Here is a 21,810-nt window from a genome sequence, read left to right on the forward strand (position 1 = left end):
TATTGACAACAGAAAAACCACAAGCCAGTTGACATGAAGACACAAGCAAGCCCATCTTTCCCCCTCCCCCCCTTAAAATCAACTGACTAGCATTAGCAAAATGCCTGCCTGGGGTACCTAGGTTCGTTTTTCTTTTTCTTTTCTTTTTTTTTTTTTTTTTTGTGACAGAGACAGAGAGAGGGACAGATAGGAAGGAAGAGAGCATCGATTCTTCATTGCAGCACCTTAGTTGTTCATTGATTGCTTTCTCATATGTGCCTTGACCGTGGTTTCACAGCAGAGCAAGTGACCCCTTGCTCAAGCCAGCAATCTTGGGCTACAAGCCAGTGACCTTTGGACTCAAGCCAGCAACCATGGGGTCATGTCTGTGACCCCATGCTCAAGCCAGTGACCCTGCACTCAAGCTGTTGAGCCCGCGCTCAAGCCGGCGACCTTGGAGTTTCAAACCTGGGACCTATGCGTCCTAATCTGACACTATCCACTGTGCTACTGCCTGGTCAGGCTACCTAGGTTTGTTTTTCTACAATTGGATGGTAAGTTCCATGTGGAGCAGGACAGACAGTGTCTGTCTTGGTCATGATTACTGGGCCTAATGTGGTCTCTAGCTCAATTGGCTCCTGCTAGTGTCCTCAGAGTGAATGCGTGCCTCTCTCATGGTCATGCCTATGGCTCTATAATGACAATATACACAGTGGGTGGGTACAGTAGGTGCAGTGAGCATGTGGTGAGAGCCCCATGATATACCCAGAAGCACTGTATCCTTTTCCTTCATAGCATTTGTTTTTTAATTGAAGTATTTGCTCTCGCTCTTTAGGATTTGTCAATCCTCCCTCCTCCTATGTAGTCTCAGGGCAAACAATTCAGAAGTATTTATTCAGATTGACTGATTACAGTAAAAGATTTGGGCTAAAATATGTCAAGGCTGGTTATCTAGGGCTTCTTTCTAAATAACAAAGATGCTCCACCTTAAGTGTACTCCATAGAGTTAAGTAGATAAGGCGTACACATTAAAAGAAAAATGGACATGATAGTTTATGGATGTACAATATCATCCAGATGAACATGGGATTAGTGCGCTTTACACTATGATTTTATACGTCAACTTGTAAAAGGGGTGAATCACGATTTAAGGCAGTATACGTGCTAATCAAATTATGAAACAGTTCAGTACGTGAATGGAATCACAGTGTCTGTGGTGGTTAGAATTGGATTTAATCTGGGGCTTCACAGAAAACAAGTGGGAATTACACAAAGGTCTGAGGCCAAAAACTATGTGGGATTTGACCGGAGTGGAGGGTTTGACAGCAGAGTAAAGAAGAGATCAGGCAGATTGTGAATGGTGTGGAGGCCAGATTAAAAGTGTGGACTTCACACTGAGGAAAGGAGCAGGAGCAGGAGTCATCAGAAACAAACGGTATTGTCCTGATGAAAAGAAATGAAAGCCTAAAGTAGGGTGGCAGAAAAATGGAGAGGAAAAGACAATGCTTCCCAAACTTTGATGCACATGAGTCAATGCTTCATCTGAGGATGTGGTTTAGTTGTGAATCTTAATTTCTGAGGTCTGCTGCTGCTGCTGCTGCTGCACCTTCTAAGTCAGGGATCGGGAACCTATGGCTTACAAGCCAGATGTGGCTCTTTTGATGGCTGCATCTGGCTCACAGACAAATCTTTAATAAAAACAATAATAACGTTAAAAATATAAAACATTCTCATGTATAATATTACAATCCATTCATTTCCTACCACTCATGTTCATGGTTGCGGGTGGCTGGAGCCAATCACAGCTGTCCTCCAGGACAACACCAAATTTTTATTGGATAATGCCTAACGTACACGGGTTGTTGTATGGCTCTCACAGAATTACATTTTAAAATATGTGGCGTTCATGGCTCTCTCAGCCAAAAAGATTCCCGACCCCTGTTCTAAGTGTTTTTGCCTGCATGCATCAAAGCCCAAAATGACACAAACAGGAGCTTGTAGCTAAGAAAGTAAAGGTTTATTATTTGAGGAAGTGGTACCACACCCAAAGTCACAGGTGAGCTGGTGCTCAAAGACCTGGCTCCCCAATGGCTTCCAGGAGATAGGTTATTTGGGGAAATCATTAATCATGGTGACTAGGGGAATTGGAGTTATGGTCTCTATTGATCAGTAGGTGCCAGAGCAGAGAGTAGTTGATCATTGCATCCGATCCTGATGTCAGCCATGGCATCATTCTGTCTGGTTTTGCAAGTACTGGTTTGGTGGAATGTTCCGTTTTTCTGGGTCCAGAGCTGAAACACAGACCGAGATGTTATCTTCCTCTGTGGTCATCAGACCCCAGGCTTTGTTGCTGAGATTGTTTGATGCTCATAGTCCTGGGGCCTTTAATGATTAAGGGAGTGCTTGTGCGAGGGAGAGGAAAGTGGGTGAATCAGGGTTTTGGATGAGGCCAGGTTAAATCAAAAGGGGAAACAAAGGAGAAAAGATCAGATGAAAGAAAACGGGCTTTCTGCATGGTCACATAAGTAGCGTGGATCTTAACCCTGCTGCTTATTAGAGCCGCCTGGTACTTTGTCACTGCACAGTATTTTTATATCATGAAAATAGCATCATGAAATCAATTTCAGTAACTCTAAGAAAAAATTTTTACTTGCCTTGACAGAGTTCCAATTTGCTAAATTTATCACAGAAGAGATCATTTTAAATACATTTAAATAAGTATACACATTAAAAATAAATTATTTTTAGAGCCCTGGCCGGTTGGCTCAGCGGTAGAGCGTCGGCCTAGCGTGCGGAGGACCCGGGTTCGATTCCCGGCCAGGGCACACAGGAGAAGCGCCCATTTGCTTCTCCACCCCTCCGCCGCGCTTTCCTCTCTGTCTCTCTCGTCCCCTCCCGCAGCCAAGGCTCCATTGGAGCAAAGATGGCCCGGGCGCTGGGGATGGCTCTGTGGCCTCTGCCCCAGGCACTAGAGTGGCTCTGGTCGCAACATGGCGACGCCCAGGATGGGCAGAGCATCGCCCCCTGGTGGGCAGAGCGTCGCCCCTGGTGGGCGTGCCGGGTGGATCCCGGTCGGGCGCATGCGGGAGTCTGTCTGACTGTCTCTCCCTGTTTCCAGCTTCAGAAAAAATGGAAAAAAATAAATAAAAATAAAAATAAAAAAATAAATTATTTTTAAGCAAATCACCTTTTCATAATCTCTTTCTTGACCCTTTTCATGATCAACCCCATGGCCATAAGAGCTTTGAGATTTTTCAGTTATTTCAGAGGAACAGACAGTAGAGGTGAAATAAACAATGGATTGCTTGTACCAATATCAACAGAAGGAAGATCTAAATGATGACTAAAAATACTTCTGCAAACATAAATATCCTCAGCTGTAATAGAAAATGAAAAAAAAATCTAAGTAAATTGCTTTTTAACTACTTTTTTTTTAGTATCCATATGAAGGTGATCTTTTACCATTGTAATTTGGTATTGTCTTACAACTATGTATCTAGTGTAAATGAAAGGTGGATAGCTGGGAATCCTCAATCTGGTTAACTTTTGGGCCTAACAGGCAGTCGCATATTTAAGAAGACAACGTTAACTTTAATTTGCAGTCATGTGAAATTCTGTGCAGGATTTGGAACACCGTTCGATTTTATCTCTATTTATCTTATCGTAGGAGCTGTAGTTTTAAGTACTTCCACATCATACTGGGAAATATGCAGACTGAACCAAAGATCTAGGCAAAAGGCCAGCAGGAATCTACCACTATAGATTTTTATTTTATTCCTTTATTCCTCTTTAGAGAGTATTTCAAAGAACTGGGGAACACATTTACATTCAGGGGAATTTTCACTGTTTATTTGCATTGCACGAACTTGAAACTCATGAACTCAGAACACAATTCAGCATCAGTAACAATTCCGAACATTCTCTTGAAAAGGTAAATTGATGCTTCTCAGGTCTCGCTTAGATGGTTAAGCCTCAGAGCTGAAAGGAGTTTAGAGATCCATCCAGGAGCCTGTGGAGGAGAAAAGAGCTTGACATCTTTGCCTTGGTTGCTGACATCTCAGAACCACTTATTTTTAGCTGTCCTCGGGAAGGTACTCCCACCACTTCCTTTGAAAGGCAGTCTTTAATCTCATCTCTCAGAAACTTTATATATATATATATATATATCTTTTTAAACCACTTTCCATTGTTTCTACTTATACTCGTTATTACCATTTTAATCAAGTAACCCACCTACCTCCACACTGCATCCTGATAGAAATTGGTTGCTTCCTAAACTCTAACTATAGCCAAAGGCTTTATATTTAGTTTAATTTTTAGTTCCTTTCAGCCCTTTTAATCAGAGATGATTGGTTTCTCTATCATATGGGAATATTTTATGTCTCTAGCCAAGAGAACAGATCATTTCTGAATCAAATTATTGTAGCCCACACGTAGGGGTGGGGACAGGGAGTAGCTCATTCCCCCCATCCAGGACCCCCTGGTTGTCTGGGCTGTGGTCCAGAGCTCCCTCTTCAGGAGCAGAAAGCTCTCTCCCTTCATCCAGGAGTCTTTGCTAGATGGTCAGGAGCTCAGTGTGTACTCCAAGGCCTTCTTCGCCACACCAAATTCAAGACCAGCAAGGACTTAGCCAGACTGCATTGTGGTTTTCAAACCAGGTTTCCAGCAAGGGCGGGGCTCTCCCCTCCCTGGGGCCTTTGTGTTTCTACAGCTCCAGGCAGTGCCCTCTGGTGGCATATCTGTCTCAGACACCAACGCCATACCCCAGGCCAATTCACCTACCTCTGGTATGCATGCAGCAGCACCTGCCAGAAAGCCACAGGCAGGTCAAGGTCCCTGTGGCTTCCCAGTGGCCCTGCACCTGACTGTGGCTCTGCAGACATTGTCCAGGAGCCATTGACTCTCTGACCACTTCCACAGCAGACCATGCAGTCAGATAGCACTCTCCACAGCTGCTTCCTCTGCATCAGACTGGCCCTTGCTTCCACCTGAAATGACCTTGTTTCTGACACTTCCCCACTACCTCATGTCTCTGAAAGGACATCCCTAACACCAGAAGAACCACTCTTGCCCCTTCCTACATTCTGCCGGTGGCTTACATGTGACGGGATGGCCTCTTGTTGCAGCTCTAAGGGAGGTCTTGGCCCTGGAGCAGCTGGGCCTGGTGCCAAATCAAGGAAGGATGTATGGGTGGAGGGCTGCCAGAATGTCACCCTAGCGCCAGGACACTGGGACTGTCTTTCACTAGCAGGGAGGAGGACCAAGAGAATGAAAGGATCTTAATGTGCCCTTGGTTGCCCTCTTGACTGTGCTGAAAGCATCTCAAGACCTGTAGTGCAGGCTGGTTGGGGGAATGTGTGGAGATGGGAGGTAACACCCCTGTGCTGCGTAAAATGCCCCCGAGCACCAGGGCTTAGAGGAGGGCCCATCACTGCTTTCCTTTACAACCCAGTGATGGCGCCCAAACCTTCCAAGGTTGGGTAGGCAGGGAGGCTGAACCCTGTCCCTGACTGTGTCACATTCACTCTCCCCAGTGTAGGAGCCTTCCCCTAGCCATGTGGGTGCCCACAGCCAGGAGACATGGAGCCTCTGAGACCCCTCCCTCCTCTGACGTGCTCCTCTGCCCTTCTGAAGCCCCGCTGTCCCCTCTCTTTCTGGACGCGGTCCTCTGATCCCCAGTTAACTAGTCCCCGCCTCTTCCTGCATCTTGAACATCACAGTGTCTTTTAAGGGCTGGGCTTCTCAGCCACCTGCTTACTTTCCCCTTCTGGCTCCAGGAGGAGGAAGGGAGCAAACACGCATTCATCAGATGTTCAGGGGCCAGTCTGTACAAGGTACTAGGGACACCCAGGCCAACCAAAGGCCTGTCAGGGGGATGAGGGAGATGGCTCACATCTTGTAGGAAGAGACAGATGATAAACCAATGAAGGTAAAATATATCCGGTCGTGGTAAGTGCTTTGTAAGAAAAGAAAGCCAGGTTGGTGTGGAGATGGCCGGGGTGCTATTTTATTTATTTTATTTTTTATTTTTATTTTTATTTTTTCTGAAGCTGGAAACGGGGAAGCAGTCAGACAGACTCCCGCATGCGCCCGACCGGGATCCACCCGGCATGCCCACCAGGGGGCGATGCTCTGCCCATCTGGGGCATTGCTCTGTTATAACCAAAGCCACTCTAGCGCCTGGGGCAGAGGCCATGGAGCCATCCCCAGCGCCCAGGCCATCTTTGCTCCAATGGAGCCTTGGCTGCGGGAGGGGAAGAGAGAGAGAGAGGAAGGAGAGGGGAAGGGGTGGAGAAGCAGATGGGAGCTTCTCCTGTGTGCCCTGGCCGGGAATCGAACCCGGGACCCCTGCACGCCAGGCCGATCGATGCTCTACCACTGAGCCAACCGGCCAGGGCCGGGGTGCTATTTTAGACAAGAGGGCCAGGCTGCCAGGTGAGAGGGGTGGGTCGGTGGAAGGGAGCGCTTGCATGTCTTCTCCCACGTGCAGATGCAGTGTGGTCCCCTTCCCTTCTGCTTGCTTCGTCCTGCCTCCACTTGTGTAACATGTCAGATGGCCGGGGCCAATCTTACAGCCTCTGCCAGGTGTGCACACCCGATTAGACCTGATCATGCACACACACTCACACATAACTTTGGGATCTTATCAGGAACTTACTACGCTTTCAAGGAACATCTCTTCCTTCCCGTTTTGTATTTACAACACGGCGTGGCCTTCCTCTGCTGGCTTAACCTTGGAAGGAGACCTGTGCTCCCTCCCAGGTTCTGAGTGGCTCCTCACCCCCAACCCTACAGGAGTGGTCAAGAGGGAAGAGGGAAGGCAGAGGCAAAAAGAAAAAAAAGAAGGCAGCTGCCCTTACTGGATAGTGGATAGCTCAGTTGGTTGGAGCATCGCCCAGAAGTGCAGAGGTTGCCGGTTCGATCCCCCAGTCAGGGCACACACAGGAACAGATTGACGTTCCTGTCTCTCTCACCCCCCCCCCAATTCCTGTCTCACTAAAATCAATCAATCAATAAATCTTTTAAAGAAAAAAGAAGATAGGCTCTGGCCTGTTGGCTCAGTAGTAGAGCATCGACCTGGCGTGCAGGAGTCCCAGGTTCGATTCCCGGCCAGGGCACACAGGAGAGGCACCCATCTGCTTCTCCACCCCTCCCCCTCTCCTTTCTGTCTCTCTCTTCCCCTCCCGCAACCAAGGCTCCATTGGAGCAAAGTTGGCCCAGGCACTGAGGATGGCTCCATGGCCTCTGCCTCAGACGCTAGAATGGCTCTGGTTGCAACAGAGCAATAGCCTAGATGGGTGGAACATCGCCCCCTGGTGGGCGTGCCGGGTGGATCCCGGTCAGGCGCATGCGGGAGTCTGTCTGACTGCCTCCCCATTTCCAACTTCAGAAAAATACAAAAAAAAAAAAAAAAAGAAAAGAAAAAAGAAGACAGACTTAACCCCTCATTCAGGAATGTTATGCTGCCTGGGCAGACACATGGGCAGAAAAGAAAACGGAAGCTTCCCTCAGCCTCTCTGCTGCCCTGTCCTCCTGTGCTTGTGTGACTGCCCCATACGTCACCCACAGCCCAGGGGAAAGTCACCGGAGAACATTCTGAGCAGTCGCTGCCTTTCTTTTCAGCTTCCTGGAAAGAATCGACAGCGTCAGCTTGGTGGACTACACCCCCACAGACCAGGTAGGTGAAGTTACAGCTGTCAGAAGCTTGTGAGATTAAAGAAATTGCTGGTATTATTCAGTGATTATTTTTAAATGGATTAAGGAAAAATTTCTCAAGAGAACTTCTTGCCGATTTTTTATGCTGTCCCTGCACGTATGTACATGTGGCATGTTTACCATGTGCTGTCAATCGGCCCATTGACTTAGCTCTCAGAAATGTACTAAATTTCTCATTTAGAAATTTGTGGAATAAGACTAAGCAGTTTCATTTCCATTCCTCTTGGAGCTCTCAACAGAAAACTAAGCCTTTACTTCCCCAGCTTCATAAACTTTGCTCATTCTGCCTTTTGCCCTGGCCTGAGCCACAATGCACAGCAGTCTCCAGGGGTTAAGCCAGGGAAAAGTGTCCCTTTGCCATAGCAGAGGTCTAGCTCCCCAAGACCTTTGACCCTCTGGCATCTTTAGAGACTTGGAGCACTCTGAATTGTTCTTCTGCTCATGGGCACTCTAGATGCCTCTATAGCTTACGAACTCCAAAGAAGTTAGGGGGGTTCCCTTCAAACTGCCTCTCTAACACTCCCCAGTGTCTGTGCCCTGGAGGGAGGGCCTTGGCTGTGGATCCCTGCTTGGAGGCTTGTTCTTCTCTGCCCCCCCTGGAGGTCTGAGAGCCTTTCTGGCCCTTGAAGTCCGTCTGTCTCTGTGGCTGACTCCAAGAGCTCAGACTTGTCTGGCAGCACATGGGAGCCGTCCTGCTCCTGAGTCAATCCCGTGTCCAAAGACTTAAGAGGGGAGGACCGCCTCCCGGCTTCCAGAACGATTGCAGGGTCTGCTTCATCGACATCCTAATGGATTTGTGCTCAGAAAAAAAGTATCACTGACATCTGACAAGTGTACAAGAGATGTCAGCTTTGTGAGAATATGGCTTTCTCCTCTGCTCCAGACCACAGTGATCTTTTATCTAAGAGAGGATAAAAGTGTGTGGAGAAGAGAGGAAATCTTAAACCAACTAGCATCCAGTCCAAAAACCCCATGGTCTGTGAATGAAGTTATGCTTTCTCTGGTTTCTCACCCAATTGGCTCTGAACTCAGGGCAGCCAGCTCTCTGGTCATACCAGGAGAGCACCAGCCAGGTCTCTGCCCCAAACACTGAGTGGGACTTGTTGTCAGGACCATGACAGTCAGTGGCTACATTCATCAGTGATTTGAAGAAGAAAAAAAAAAAAGGAAAATAAAAGCACAGCTATCAAAGTCTCTGAGACCAAACTGGTACATTAACTGTGACTTCCTCAGGGGGTGATGGGAGAGGGGAGGCAGAACACATTTGTCTGAGTTTTTAACTACTGTCTTAGTGTTTCATTTATAATGGGAGAAGTTGCTGTTTGCAACACTCGATGACTGTGGTCGCAACAGGGCTCCCTCTCGAAGGAGAACGGGGCGTCACCGGCTTTGCTCTTCTCTTCCCTCTCAGGATCTCCTCAGGTGCCGAGTCCTGACATCAGGCATCTTTGAGACCCGATTCCAGGTGGACAAAGTGAACTTTCAGTAAGTGTGTTGCTGAGAGCAGGCCTGTGCAGGGTCGTGGGCAGGAAGCCTGCCTGCTGGGGCCCAGCTGGACGTGGGAATGCGGCCAGCTCCCACCCGCAGCCTTGGGCTTTGGGGAGCAGAATGTCAGGTGTGCGTTGCCATCCTCTGGGATGAGTCTATATCAGGGGTCCCCAAACTTTTTACACAAGGGGCCAGTTCACTGTCCCTCAGACCATTGGAGGGCCGGACTATAAAACAAACTATGAACAAATCCCTATGCACACTGCACATATCTTATTTTAAAGTAAAAAAACAAAACGGAAACAAATACAATATTTAAAATAAAGAACAAGTAAATTTAAATCAACAAACTGACCAGTATTTCAATGGGAACTATGGGCCTGCTTTTGGCTAATGAGATGGTCAATGTGCTCCTCTCACTGACCACCAATGAAAGAGGTGCCCTTCCGGAAGTGCGGCAGGGGCCAGATAAATGGCCTCAGGGGGGCTGCATGCGGCTCGCGGGCTATAGTTTGGGGACCCCTGGTCTCTATAGACTGTGTGGCCCTGAAGCACATGCAATACATTTAGGGAAAGGAGGACTCCAAGACTGGAGAGGCCTGCAGAGGGGGGAGGGGGCCAGGGACCTGGGGTGGGTGGGGAGAAAGTGCAGCCCGAAACCCGAGCCAGGGATGCACTGAGGAGAGGGGCCAAGCAGCCTGATGGCCGAGGGTGACGCCTGCCCGGGAACGCTGGCTGTGGACACCTAGCCAGCCGGCACCCTGGGGTGGAACCGAGCAGCCTCCCGAGGTCACACCAGCCCTGCCGTGGGCCGGACAGCATGGAGAAGAGCAGAGTGCAGGTGGCTTCCTCAGACCCCAAATAATTGTCACCCTGTTGTCCTCCCACAGCATGTTCGATGTCGGCGGCCAGAGGGACGAGAGAAGAAAGTGGATCCAGTGCTTTAACGGTGATTCTGTGCTCTCTCAAGAACATGGGATGAGCACTCACACTCCTGCTACTCTGTTTAGCTTTGCATGAGATCATCTGTAAAATTCCTCTTCTTAAATATGGACCTCATAAATAAGGGATTTAAGCATCCCGAGTTTGCATTTACCATTTGCTCATTTGGGTGGACTCCAGGTCGGCACATCACTGAACACCGGTTACACACACAGTGTGACCGCAACCACTGTCATCGTCCTGGAATGAAATTCCTCCGAAACAGCAGAAACGGTCCCTGTGCACTTCACTGCGGCCCCAGCATGGCCGTCTGTTTCCCTAACTCTCCTCTCTTCTCCCCATCAGACGTCACTGCCATCATCTACGTGGCTGCCTGCAGTAGCTACAACATGGTGATTCGAGAAGATAACAACACCAACAGGCTCAGGGAGTCCCTGGACCTTTTCGAAAGCATCTGGAACAACAGGTTATGAAAACAATAAACTCAGTCTTGGCCCTGAGCTGCAAATTTCCTTTCAGTAAAAGTATCCCTTGGCCCTGGCCGGCTGGCTCAGTGGTAGAGCGTCGGCCTGGCGTGCAGGAGTCCCGGGTTCGATTCCCGGCCAGGGCACACAGGAGAGGCGCCCATCTGCTTCTCCACCCCTCCCCCTCTCTTTCCTCTCTGTCTCTCTCTTCCCATCCCGCAGCCAAGGCTCCATTGGAGCAAAGTTGGCCTGGGCGCTGAGGATGGCTCCGTGGCCTCTACCTCAGGCACTAGAATGGCTCTGGTTGCAACAGAGCGACACCCCAGATGGGCAGAGCATCGTCCCCTGGTGGGCGTGCCAGGTGGATCCCGGTTGGGCGCATGCGGGAGTCTGTCTGACTGCCTCCTTGTTTCTGGCTTTGGAAAAATACAAAAAAAAAAAAAGTATCCCTCAGCTCACTTTTGTTTTTATTCCCAGATAGAGTCATTCTTTCCCTACTGATAAACCCAAAACTATAAGAAGTGTCTCTTTTAGTCCATCTCATGCATAGAAATACTTAGCACCGGACGTTCTTTGATGAAGCTCTCTGGTGGTGCTTTGTCAAGGAAATTTAAACCTCTGTTTTAAAAGCCTAAGATTAGATCTAGGGTTCAAAATTTGTTTTGTTTAGTTTTCAGAATGTGGAAAGTGCCAGTTTTAAACATCCACGTACAACTAGACGACCCCTAATATCAGTGACAGTATAAAAGCGCAGTCATGTTTGAAAGTGCCGCCAACACCCAAGACAGGCGCAGGCACACCGGTCACTGCAGACTTCCTTCTGGGACGTTTGGGAAGAAACAGCACCAAGGAGAACAGAGACATGAGCTGTCCTTGCAGAAGGTTTGGGTTCTTAGAAAAGCATTTCTCTAATAAAGTATTCAGCAACTGTTCTTAGTTTTATAGTATTAAGACAGTGAACGGGAAAGAAAGAATCAAGAAATACTGAGTACACTAGAGGTGTTTTCTCTGAACATATGTACCCTGATTTATCAATGTCACCCCATTAAAATTAATCAAAAAAAAGAAATACTGGTTACAGAGAGAAATACATTGAAGTCATTAAAACTTTTTATATATATAAATATGCACACACATGTAGTCACATGGGAAAATGGTCGCAGTGTTGTTAAATAAGAAGGTAGGTATTTAAAAACACCTGAACTTACCTTTATAAATATAATAAATATGTATGAGGATAGAAAATAATTTTGGAAGTAAAAACATAAAAATTCTAACAGTTGTCTCTGGGTGTAATTGTATTTAATTTTTTTCTATGTATTAATTTTTCTATAATTGAAAATTTATTTTTACAAGGACTATGTATTGTTATTTTATTCAGTGAGAGGAGGGGAGGCAGAGACAGACTGCTGCATGCGACCCGACCAGGATCACCAGTGGCAAGCCCACTAGAGGGCACTGTTCTGCCCATCTGGGGCATTGCTCCATCCCTTAGCAACCAAGCTCTTCTTAGCACCTGAGGCAGAGACCATGGAGCCATCCTCAGTGCCCATGGCCAACTTGCTCCAATCAAACCATGGCTGCAGGAGGAGAAGAGAGAGAAGCGAGCCAGGGGGAGGGGTGGAGAAGCAGAGGGGCGCTTCTCCTGTGTGCCCTGACCAGGAATCGAACCTGAGACATCCAGTCCAATGCTCTTCCACTGAGCTGACCAGCCAGGGCTAGGACTATGTATTTTTTTAACTAGAAGAAATCTTACGGCTATTACCATTTGAGGGGGAGAATGGACGGTGTTTCTGATTCATAGTAACATTCCTACACCAACAATCAGCTCGATTCCTTTGAAGTAATAGAATTTATAAAGGTTTGCTGCTGAGTACCCTGAGCTCCTGTTAAGCCAGTTCTCGGCATCTATTTAATGAAACAGAGAACTTTCCACCCCCTGTCTTCATGTACCAGAGCCCCACCCTTCACCTGTACTGTGCTGTGCAGTGATCTAGGTCTGGTTCACATCCTGCTCCGTGTCTGGAGAATCTCAAACCTGGTCAAAGGGGGGCGGGGAAGAGCCAAGCCACAGCTCAGTGTGCTGTGTGATTAGCTAATGAGTCCTGTATCTTGTTGTTAACAATGCTTTGACTTCTTCTAGTTTTCTGACCCTTTATTAATAAATTATACCACCATAATTCAAGTGTATTTATTATGTAAGCAGACCTTAGCTTTGGCACCAGTAAATTTATGTCCCCAGTGAAGGTAAGTTAGGAAGTGCTAAATAAACCACTAACTCAACTTCCTATATTTATTTACCATTATAAGAATGCCTTTCTTGTAGATGGAGTCGGGGGCTGAGGTATCTGTTTCTCTTTTTGTGGAATCCCTCCTACGTTAGATGGACTTTCCCACAGAATGGAGGTGAAATTTCTGTCTTTGTTTCTCCTTTTCAGGTGGTTACGGACCATTTCTATCATCTTGTTCTTGAACAAACAAGACATGTTGGCAGAAAAAGTCTTGGCAGGGAAATCAAAGATTGAAGATTATTTCCCAGAGTATGCAAATTATACTGTTCCTGAGGACGGTAAGATTTCAAAACAAGTTTCTCTTGATTAAGGAAAAGACTTAGTTGTTTTTTCAATAGCCCTATAACTATAATTCAGACAGTTCTGATGAATCTACATTCAGTCGATTAAAATCAATCCTCTCTACTACTGCCCACCCAAAAGTGGGGGCAGGGGATTTAAACATCCTATGTAGGATTCGATTTGTGAAAAGTTCAGAGTTTGAGTTTCCATTCAAACTGTGCAGTTGAAGAAGAGGCACTTTTGGGAGCTGACTGTGTCATTAGTTGGGATAAGCTCGGCCTCTTGGTGCCTCAGTCGGGCCTGCTGAGAACGGGGCCATGTCAGCCCTTCACACAGCCTGCACACTGAACCCTCTCCGTAACCCTATGTGAGAGTTGCTGTTTTAAGTTTTCTTGTGGAAAGTGAGGCGGGGAGAGGTGAAGTCACTCATTTGAGGTAACTCGGGTAGAGCCTGTGAGGACAAGGCAGGCTTTGAAACCCTCACCCCCCAGCCGGCTCCTCCAGCCACCCTGTACCCAGGGATGCCTGTGCACCCTGTACACTGGGGATTTCTATTAGGGTCACCAACCATCTGTGGGTGTTCCGAGGACAGGGGCCTTTCAGTCCTAAAGCCAAGAAAGTCCTGTCCAGGTGAACCCAGCAGTTGGTAACTCCGTTTTCAGCAGGTATTCTCAGTAGACACGGGGCCACCAGAGTCTTGTAGGACAGATTTGTTTACAGCAAATAACACCACTTCTTACATTTGAAGCCCAAACTAGATCAAGCAGAATGAAAGGATCTTTCCTGGAAACTTCAGTTAAGAAGTTAATGAAATTCATCGGCCTCTTTGCACTAACTTCCGCCAGCCTAGGAGTATGCTTTTCGAGGCTAAGTCAGCAAGCCACCTGCCTGAGGGACATCTTTAGAGCACCCCTGTGTTCCTGCTCTGTTGCTGGGTTACCTGTCTCATGGCAACTGACTCTTCTTTCATTTTTCTACTCATCAGTCCCCCCACCCCAATACCTTCACCCCCTCTAGTCAATTCGCAGACTCTGTGGAGCTTACCTCCAAAACGTCCATCCCTCACAACATACTCTTCCTTCTTTGCTGTCCTTCCACCTTGGTGCAGACTCTCACTCCCGTCACCTCAGCTATGGGTCTCTCATCAGTGCGGTTTATTGCCCAGGCTCCCTGGTTCTGTTTACTCAAGTTTCCAGAAAACTTGCTGAACTTCTATTGAAGTTGCCATCCTGAAACACAAGCACAACTCCGCTTATGATCCAGACCAACACTGATGTAATCCCTCCACAAGCTGAGGCCAAAGCTGACCTGTTGGAAAAGACTGTAGTAAAGCTGCACACCCCCGATCTCAGCAATACTGTGCTCCTCCCCCACCCTCAGTGACTGTGCTCCTCCCCCCCCCCCACACACACACACTCAGTGGCTGTGATTACCACCCCTAACATTCTTTTTTTTTTTTTTTTTTTGTATTTTTCTGAAGTTGGAAACGGGGAGGCAGTCAGACTCCAGCATGCACCCGACCGGGATCCACCCGGCACGCCCACCAGGGGGCGATGCTCCACCCATCTGGGCCGTTGCTCTGTTGCATCCAGAGCCATTCTAGCACCTGAGGCAGAGGCCATAGAGCCATCTTCAGCGCCCGGGCCATCTTTGCTCCAATGGAGCCTTGGCTGCGGGAGGGGAAGAGAGAGACAGAGAGGAAGGAGAGGGGGAGGGGTGGAGAAGCAGGTGGGCACTTCTCCTGTGTGCCCTGGCCGGGAATCAAACCCGGGACTCCTGCACACCAGGCCGAAGCTCTACCACTGAGCCTACCTGCCATGGCCTTTTTTTTTTTTTAAGATTTTTTTTTAATTTATTCAATTTTCAGAGAGGAGAGAGGGAGAGAGAGGGGGAGGGGAGAGGGGGAGAGAGGGAGAGAGAGAAAGGGGAGGAGCAGGAAGCATCAACTCCCATATGTGCCTTGACCAGGCAAGCCCAGGATATCGAACAGTCGACCTCAGCATTCCAGGTCCCGCCCCTAACATTCAGAGACACTGTGCTCCTACTCCCCCACTCCGTGACACTGTGCTCCTGCCCTCCTCACTCAGGGACACCGCGCTCCTCCCCTGCTCACTCTTCCCTCCCTGTCTGCAGGCCTGTACTGCGCCTGCCCAGCTACCTGCCCTGACCAGCATGGCAGGCCTCCAGGGCAGGGCTGACTCAGCACCTGCACAGCTCCCAGTATCACAGTAGTTGTATCAGAGAAGGGAGATCCAGGGCAGGGCTGACTCAGCACCTGCATAGCTCCCAGTATCACAGCAGTTGTATCAGAGAAGGGAGATCCAGGGCAGGGCTGACTCAGCACCGGCAGAGCTTCCGGTATCACAGTAGTTGTATCAGAGAAGGGAGACAGTGATGAGAACACTGCTGACGTGAAGCCTAGAGCTCAGCAGTGTACATTTCACAGGGCCACAGGAACTACTGACTGATCCCGTGAACAGAGAATGTGTGTGGGAAAAAGACTCAGAAGGATCAAGATCAGAGTGGTTGCCACAGTCGATTTTAATTAGGAGCTGCCAATACTGCAGATCGGGGTAGGGACAGTAAAAGAGGTCTTTCTAGGAACAAGGCTGATGGAATGAGAATGCAGCCTGGATGAGCAGAGCCATTGCAGAAGCCACCACCCACGGGCCTGGCGCCCAGCTCCTGAGCCCTCCAGGTCTTCTCCCCTCCGGTGAGGCTGAAGGTCAAGGCAGCTGTGGGTTGGGCCAGTGTTCAGGGAGATGTTTCCATTTCATTTGAATGGAAGCAATCATCCCCCACCACCAACAAAAAATGTTATCAGCCCTATAACTGTTAAATCAGCACTATAACTTGAAAAGAGAAAAGAAAAATGGAAGTGATGTTTTAGCTTTTTGCCTTGTTGTTGGGCAGATAAAATATATTATGCTCACTTTGTCAAAGATGGTGCTGCCCACGTGAAGGCCGTTGCCCACGTGAAGGCCGTTGCCCAGGTGATATTAATGTGTGTCTCTGTGGGCTGTGGGCAGGCAGGATCCTTGTAGCCTGGGGCTTGGTTTTGGGATTAAGCCTTTCCCACCCTTTTTGATGTGGGGTGGTACAATCCAATTATGCCTCAGATAAGTGACTTTGTATCAGAGACTTCCCTATTTTGTATATTGGATTAAGGGTTTTGATTTCTACACTATAAAATGGGGGCAAGGATCAAGATCAGAGTGGTTGCCACAGTCGATTTTAATTAGGAGCTGCCAATACTGCAGATCGGGGTAGGGACAGTAAAAGAGGTCTTTCTAGGAACAAGGCTGATGGAATGAGAATGCAGCCTGGATGAGCAGAGCCATTGCAGAAGCCACCACCCACGGGCCTGGCGCCCAGCTCCTGAGCCCTCCAGGTCTTCTCCCCTCCGGTGAGAACGGGAGCTTGCTCTCTTGGTTCCTGAGATGAACATTAGAGGAGAGAGCAGAGAGGACAGCAGAAAGAGGCCATGTGGAGTAGGCCAGGAGAAGCAGCCAAGATGGCGGAGTGTTGAGTGAGAAGCCAGTTTGTGCAGAGTTTGTGCAGGGAGAAGGAAGGAGATGGGGAACAGAGGTGAATAAGGCTGGTGAGCTAGAAACCTTTGATTCTAGGAAACTCGGATAAGTCAGTAGCTTTGTGAGCACTGAATGAGTGGGTTTTGGAGCCCAGTGTGTGTTCTTACTTGCCCACTGGGTGCAAGGTAGGATTAAAGATGATGGTCCACCAGTTTTTGGCTCCTTTGTTTCTTTACCGTCTGTCCGAATCCAATGCGAACCTGCATGGGCCAGGCAGCTATGATGGTGGCCCTGGCTACTGGCCTTACACTTGTCATATGTGTCTTTTAATGCTATGAATATACTGCAGTTCAACTTTGTAATTTCTTTTCTATTTTCCATAGAGTCGTATCTCTGTTTCACATTACTTAAAGTTCCATTTGTAATTTACAGCAACACCAGATGCAGGAGAAGATCCCAAAGTCACAAGAGCCAAGTTCTTTATAAGGGATCTGTTTTTGGTAAGCAATTTTATTAACCTTTGTTTCCCACCACCTTCAACTTACACTGTTCTTTGCAGTTTGCAAATTACTCAGCCTTTTATGATTTCCCTTCATATTACAACAGAGGAGAGAAGGTATTGTCAGTTCATCTCGGCTGAGCACACTGAGGTTCAGAGACATTAGGTGTCTCACCTCAGGTTGCACAGCTTCCAGTCAAGAACGGCACTGAGACAAGCTGGACCCTGTTGCTTGCTGTGTTTTCCAGAAAGGAAAGAGTCCTTCAGCAGAGTCTGAAACACCAGCATCCACTTTGGGTCTTCCTTTACTCCCTGTCTTCCGGTTAACACCAAGAGGCTCAAATCAATGTGAAAATGGACCTGCTCTAAAGCAGGCATTTTCTTTTTTACTTTTTGTTTGGAGATGATTTGAAACTTACATAAAAAAAGCGAAAGAATTGTATAAATAACTCCCATATACCCTTTACCCAGGGGTCCCCAAACTACGGCCCCCGCGGGCCACATGCGGCCCCCTGAGGCCATTTATCCAGCCCCCACCGCACTTCCGAAAGGGGCACCTCTTTCATTGGTGGTCGGTGAGAGGAGCATAGTTCCCATTGAAATACTGGTCAGTTTGTTGATTTAAATTTACTTGTTCTTTATTTTAAATATTGTATTTGTTCTCATTTTGTTTTTTTACTTTAAAATAAGATATGTGCAGTGTTCATACTTTTTTTTATAGTCTGGCCCTCCAACGGTCTGAGGGACAGTGAACTGGCCCGGCCCCCTGTGTAAAAAGTTTGGAGACCCCTGCTTTACCCTAATTCAGTGGTCCCCAACCCCCCGGGCCGCGGAACGGTACCAGTCCTTGGGCTATTTGGTACCAGTCCGCAGAGAAAGAATAAATAACTTACATTATTTCCGTTTTATTTATATTTAAGTCTGAACGATATATTTTTTTTAAATGACCAGATTCCTTCTGTTACATCCGTCTAAGACTCACTCTTGACGCTTGTCTCGGTCAGGTGATACATTTATCCGTCCCACCCTAAAGGCTGGTCCGTGAAAATATTTTCTGACATTAAACCAGTCCGTGGCCCAAAAAAGGTTGGGGACTACTGCCCTAATTGACCAATTGGGAAAATTTTACCACAGTTGTCTTATCTATTTTTTTCTTTTGAATAAGCCACAATGTGTAACTGGCTGGGAGTATTCACTAGCTGGAAGGCAGCAGGTGCCAAGACATACCCAGAGCCATGTTCCAGTCATACCCAGACCGCACTTGGAGCAAGTCGATTGTGCAGAAGTGGAGGTCAGCCCAGTCTGTAGGAGGGCGTTTCCATGGGAACCCCTTTCTCTACCCTCCGCCCACCATGCCCCTGTTGTCTCCTGAATCCTGTATTGAGTGAGAAAGTAACCAGGGTAACAGACCAAGTCCCAAAGTGAGTTCCGGGGAACAGGCGACCCTCAGGAAGTAACAGCGAGTGCTGGGAAAGGGCTCGGTCGTGGGCTGGCCTGGGAAATGCCAGGTTGGGTGAAGTGAGACAAGGTGCTCTGTTGTCAGACTCGCGGGGCCTTGGCTGGGCTGGTGAGTGTTGTGAATCTCTTCAGTAAGGGAAATTAGCTTGTAGTAAGTAGATCAAGGACTTCCTTTTTTAAGGAACATCCTGCGAAACCATAAAATATAGAAACACATAAAAAGTATTCCACAAAGTTGCTCTAATGAGAGCAACAAGTTAACCAAGTGTACAAATGGCATTAAGATAAAGATTAGAAATAGAATAGGAATGGTCACGCCCCCACCATTCAGTCTTTGGGCAGAAAACTTTTCTTTAAGAGTAGACAACCCTGGCTTGTATGCAGTTTGCAAATCAGAGAAATAAAGGCATGGGCAGTATCAACTGACATTTTTTTATTGTGAAATTTGCCTGGGACAGAGTCATCCGAGAAGTTCTGAGTTGGAACCCCTAACCCAGTGGTCCCCAACTTTTTTGGGCCACGGACCGGATTAATGTCAGAAAATATTTCCATGGACCGGCCTTTAGGGTGGGATGGATAAATGTATCACGTGACCAAGACAAGCGTCAAGAGTGAGTCTTAGACGGATGTAATAGAGGGAATCTGGTCTTTTTTAAAAAAAAAAAAACATCATTCAGACTTAAATATAAATAAAATGTAAATAATGTAAGTTATTTATTCTTTCTCTGTGGACTGGTACCAAATGGCCCACGGACCGATACCAGTTCGCGGCCCGGGGGTTGGGGACCACTGCCGTAACCCCAGACTTAGGCATCCAGGGCAGACTACAGAACTGGTTATTTAACCTGGACAAGAGCAAATCTTGGTGAAAGATAACTTTGTAACACAGGGCCCCCAAGAAAGGGTGGGGAATAAAGGTCAGAAAGGAGAGAGAGGGGTGTCCTTGAGGAGGGGTAAAGGGGGCTTGGGGCCGAGAAGGGAGAGGGCACAGTGAGAAAAACCCCTCTATGAGAAGAGACCAAGTACTGTCTGCATGTTCTCCCTTAAATGTCATCACATGAGGAGGGGACTGACCACCAGGAGGGTAGTCTCAAGCAAGAGTCAGTTTTTCCCATGAGGAGACATGAACCATCCCCAGAACAGAAGGATCAGAGAGAACCATCCCCAGGACCAGAGGGAGCCAGGAGAGGGGAGGGCCAGGTAGTCAGCCCCCAGCGTCCCCTCAGTCCCTGTCAATCAGATCTGTTCCTCACACTGGAAACCACTGGCCAGCTCCAGCCCGGACCTGGACCAGAGTCCCCTCTAGGGCCAGTGTTGCCAAACCTTTTAAAGCAGAAGGTGTTAAGGTGCAGTCAGCACCCTGTGTCCTGACACTCTTAGGATCTGTTAGAAGCCTGCATGTTTTCTGGACTATCCTCCTGGTATTTTACTAGATCCTGATTTCATTCCCTGGACCATCATCTCCTAAGAGAGAGCCTCAGATAGTTGGACAGCACCCTGGTGACCCAGCCAAGCAGAGTCTGAAACTGCTCGGTTTTCCTTGACAAGCTTATTTCTGTCCTTTTTAACGAAAATGAGTTTAGAGATTTAAATTGTTTGAAGTTTGCAAACTGCAACAACCTTTGTAATGAATGACTCCATTCCCTACATTTTTGTAGCTCCAGGCAGGGACAAACTGGCCAGGTTATTATAGAAGAAAACCTGTGTTCAGTCATTCACTACACATTTAGTCTGTGTGCCGTATACCTCACCTGGTGCCTTAAGACTCAATAGCTATGTAACTTACAGACTTTAGTGTCCATAAGTTTAAAAACATTTTTAGTTGTTCAAGAGAGGCCCTAGCCGGTAGCTCAGTTGGTCAGAGTGCCATCCCAATACACCGAGGTCGCAGGTTCGATCCCCGGTCAGGGCACATACAAGAATCAGTCAATGATGGCATGAACACGCAGCACAACAAATCGATGTTTCTCTTTCCCTCTCTTCATTCTTCTCTCTCTAAAAGTATCAATAAATAAAAAAAAAACACTTTTTTAATTGTTCCAGAGAAGCCCAACTACTGCTAAAAAAACCATCTCTCCTTCTGGGAGGATTTTTCATAACCTGATGAACACTTACACGACACCCTTGCAGAATCCCACTATTTCTCCAACGGCTGTTTCCTAAGATGCTTTGCAGGAAATGAAAAGGGGGAGTGGGGGGCAAGGAGGACATCCAAGGATTCCTGTGGACACCTGTGAGGAAAGTTCCATGTGACCCCTGCACTAGTCTGCTCCGGCTGCAATTACAGAGTCCTACAGACTAGGTCGCATAAACAAAGGAAATTTTTTTTCCTCCCAGTTCTGGAGGCTAGAAATCTGAGATCAAGGTGTTAACAGCATTGGTTTCTCCTGAGCCCTCTCTCCTTGGCTTTTAGATGTCCACCTTTCTCCCTGTGTCCTCACATGGTCTTCCATCTGTGTCTGTGTCTTAATCTGTTCTTATGAGGACACCCATTTTACTGATTGGCACCCACCTAATGACCTCATGTTAACTTAATTACCTTTCCAAAAACCCTAGACCCTATCTCCAAATACCAGTCACACTCTGAGGTGCTGGGGGTTAGCACTTGAATATATGAATGGGAAAGGGGATACAATTTAGCCTATGACAGCCTCTCCCCACACTGCCCCACTTAGCTTCACAATGCACATGAGCATGTCACTCCAAGATGTCACGAATCAAGGCTGATGACATCTGTTTCCCAGTTATTTGGCCACAGAGAACTTTTCTCCCAGAGCACCGTGAACCTTCTACTGCCGACCAGGGGACACCCCAATGGAAACGGTCAGGTTCTATGTGGAGGAGGAACAACAATGTGGCTGATGTGCTAGTCATACAGGACCACTAGACACGTGTGGATATTTAAGTTCAAATTCAAATTAAATAAAACTAAAAATCAGTCTCTGCTGCATCAGCTAAGAATAGTAGCTACCTTATTGTCAGGGCAGGTATAGAATATCTCCATATTGCAGAAAGTGCCATTGAAAAATGCTGGTTTAGACCTTCATTTCTGGAGAGAGAAAAAAATTTTTAAACTGCCCTGAATTCTCCTTTCAGTGGCTGTGTTTTAAATGTATGTCCTGTCTCAACTGCCCTCTAAGCCTCTGTGGGCAGGAGGTAAA

At 47.5% G+C, this 21,810-nt stretch overlaps 1 protein-coding gene across 4 annotated transcripts in view; it reads left to right on the plus strand.

Moving 5' to 3' along the window:
- Positions 1 to 21,810, plus strand: part of GNAL (G protein subunit alpha L) — a 199,474-nt gene that overhangs the window by 175,932 nt on the left and 1,732 nt on the right. For 3 of the 4 annotated variants that reach the window (XM_066247489.1, XM_066247492.1, XM_066247491.1), the window contains 6 exons: positions 7,603 to 7,657; positions 9,107 to 9,180; positions 10,074 to 10,132; positions 10,471 to 10,591; positions 13,028 to 13,158; positions 17,125 to 17,192. In XM_066247489.1, coding sequence (XP_066103586.1) covers positions 7,603 to 7,657; positions 9,107 to 9,180; positions 10,074 to 10,132; positions 10,471 to 10,591; positions 13,028 to 13,158; positions 17,125 to 17,192 — 508 coding nt within the window. Of the gene's footprint in view, positions 1 to 7,602; positions 7,658 to 9,106; positions 9,181 to 10,073; positions 10,133 to 10,470; positions 10,592 to 13,027; positions 13,159 to 17,075; positions 17,193 to 21,810 lie in introns of all 4 variants that reach the window. The other variant, XM_066247490.1, reaches the window with a different exon arrangement.

This window comes from Saccopteryx bilineata, chromosome 11, assembly GCF_036850765.1.
Source record: "Saccopteryx bilineata isolate mSacBil1 chromosome 11, mSacBil1_pri_phased_curated, whole genome shotgun sequence".
Classification (NCBI taxonomy): domain Eukaryota; kingdom Metazoa; phylum Chordata; class Mammalia; order Chiroptera; family Emballonuridae; genus Saccopteryx; species Saccopteryx bilineata.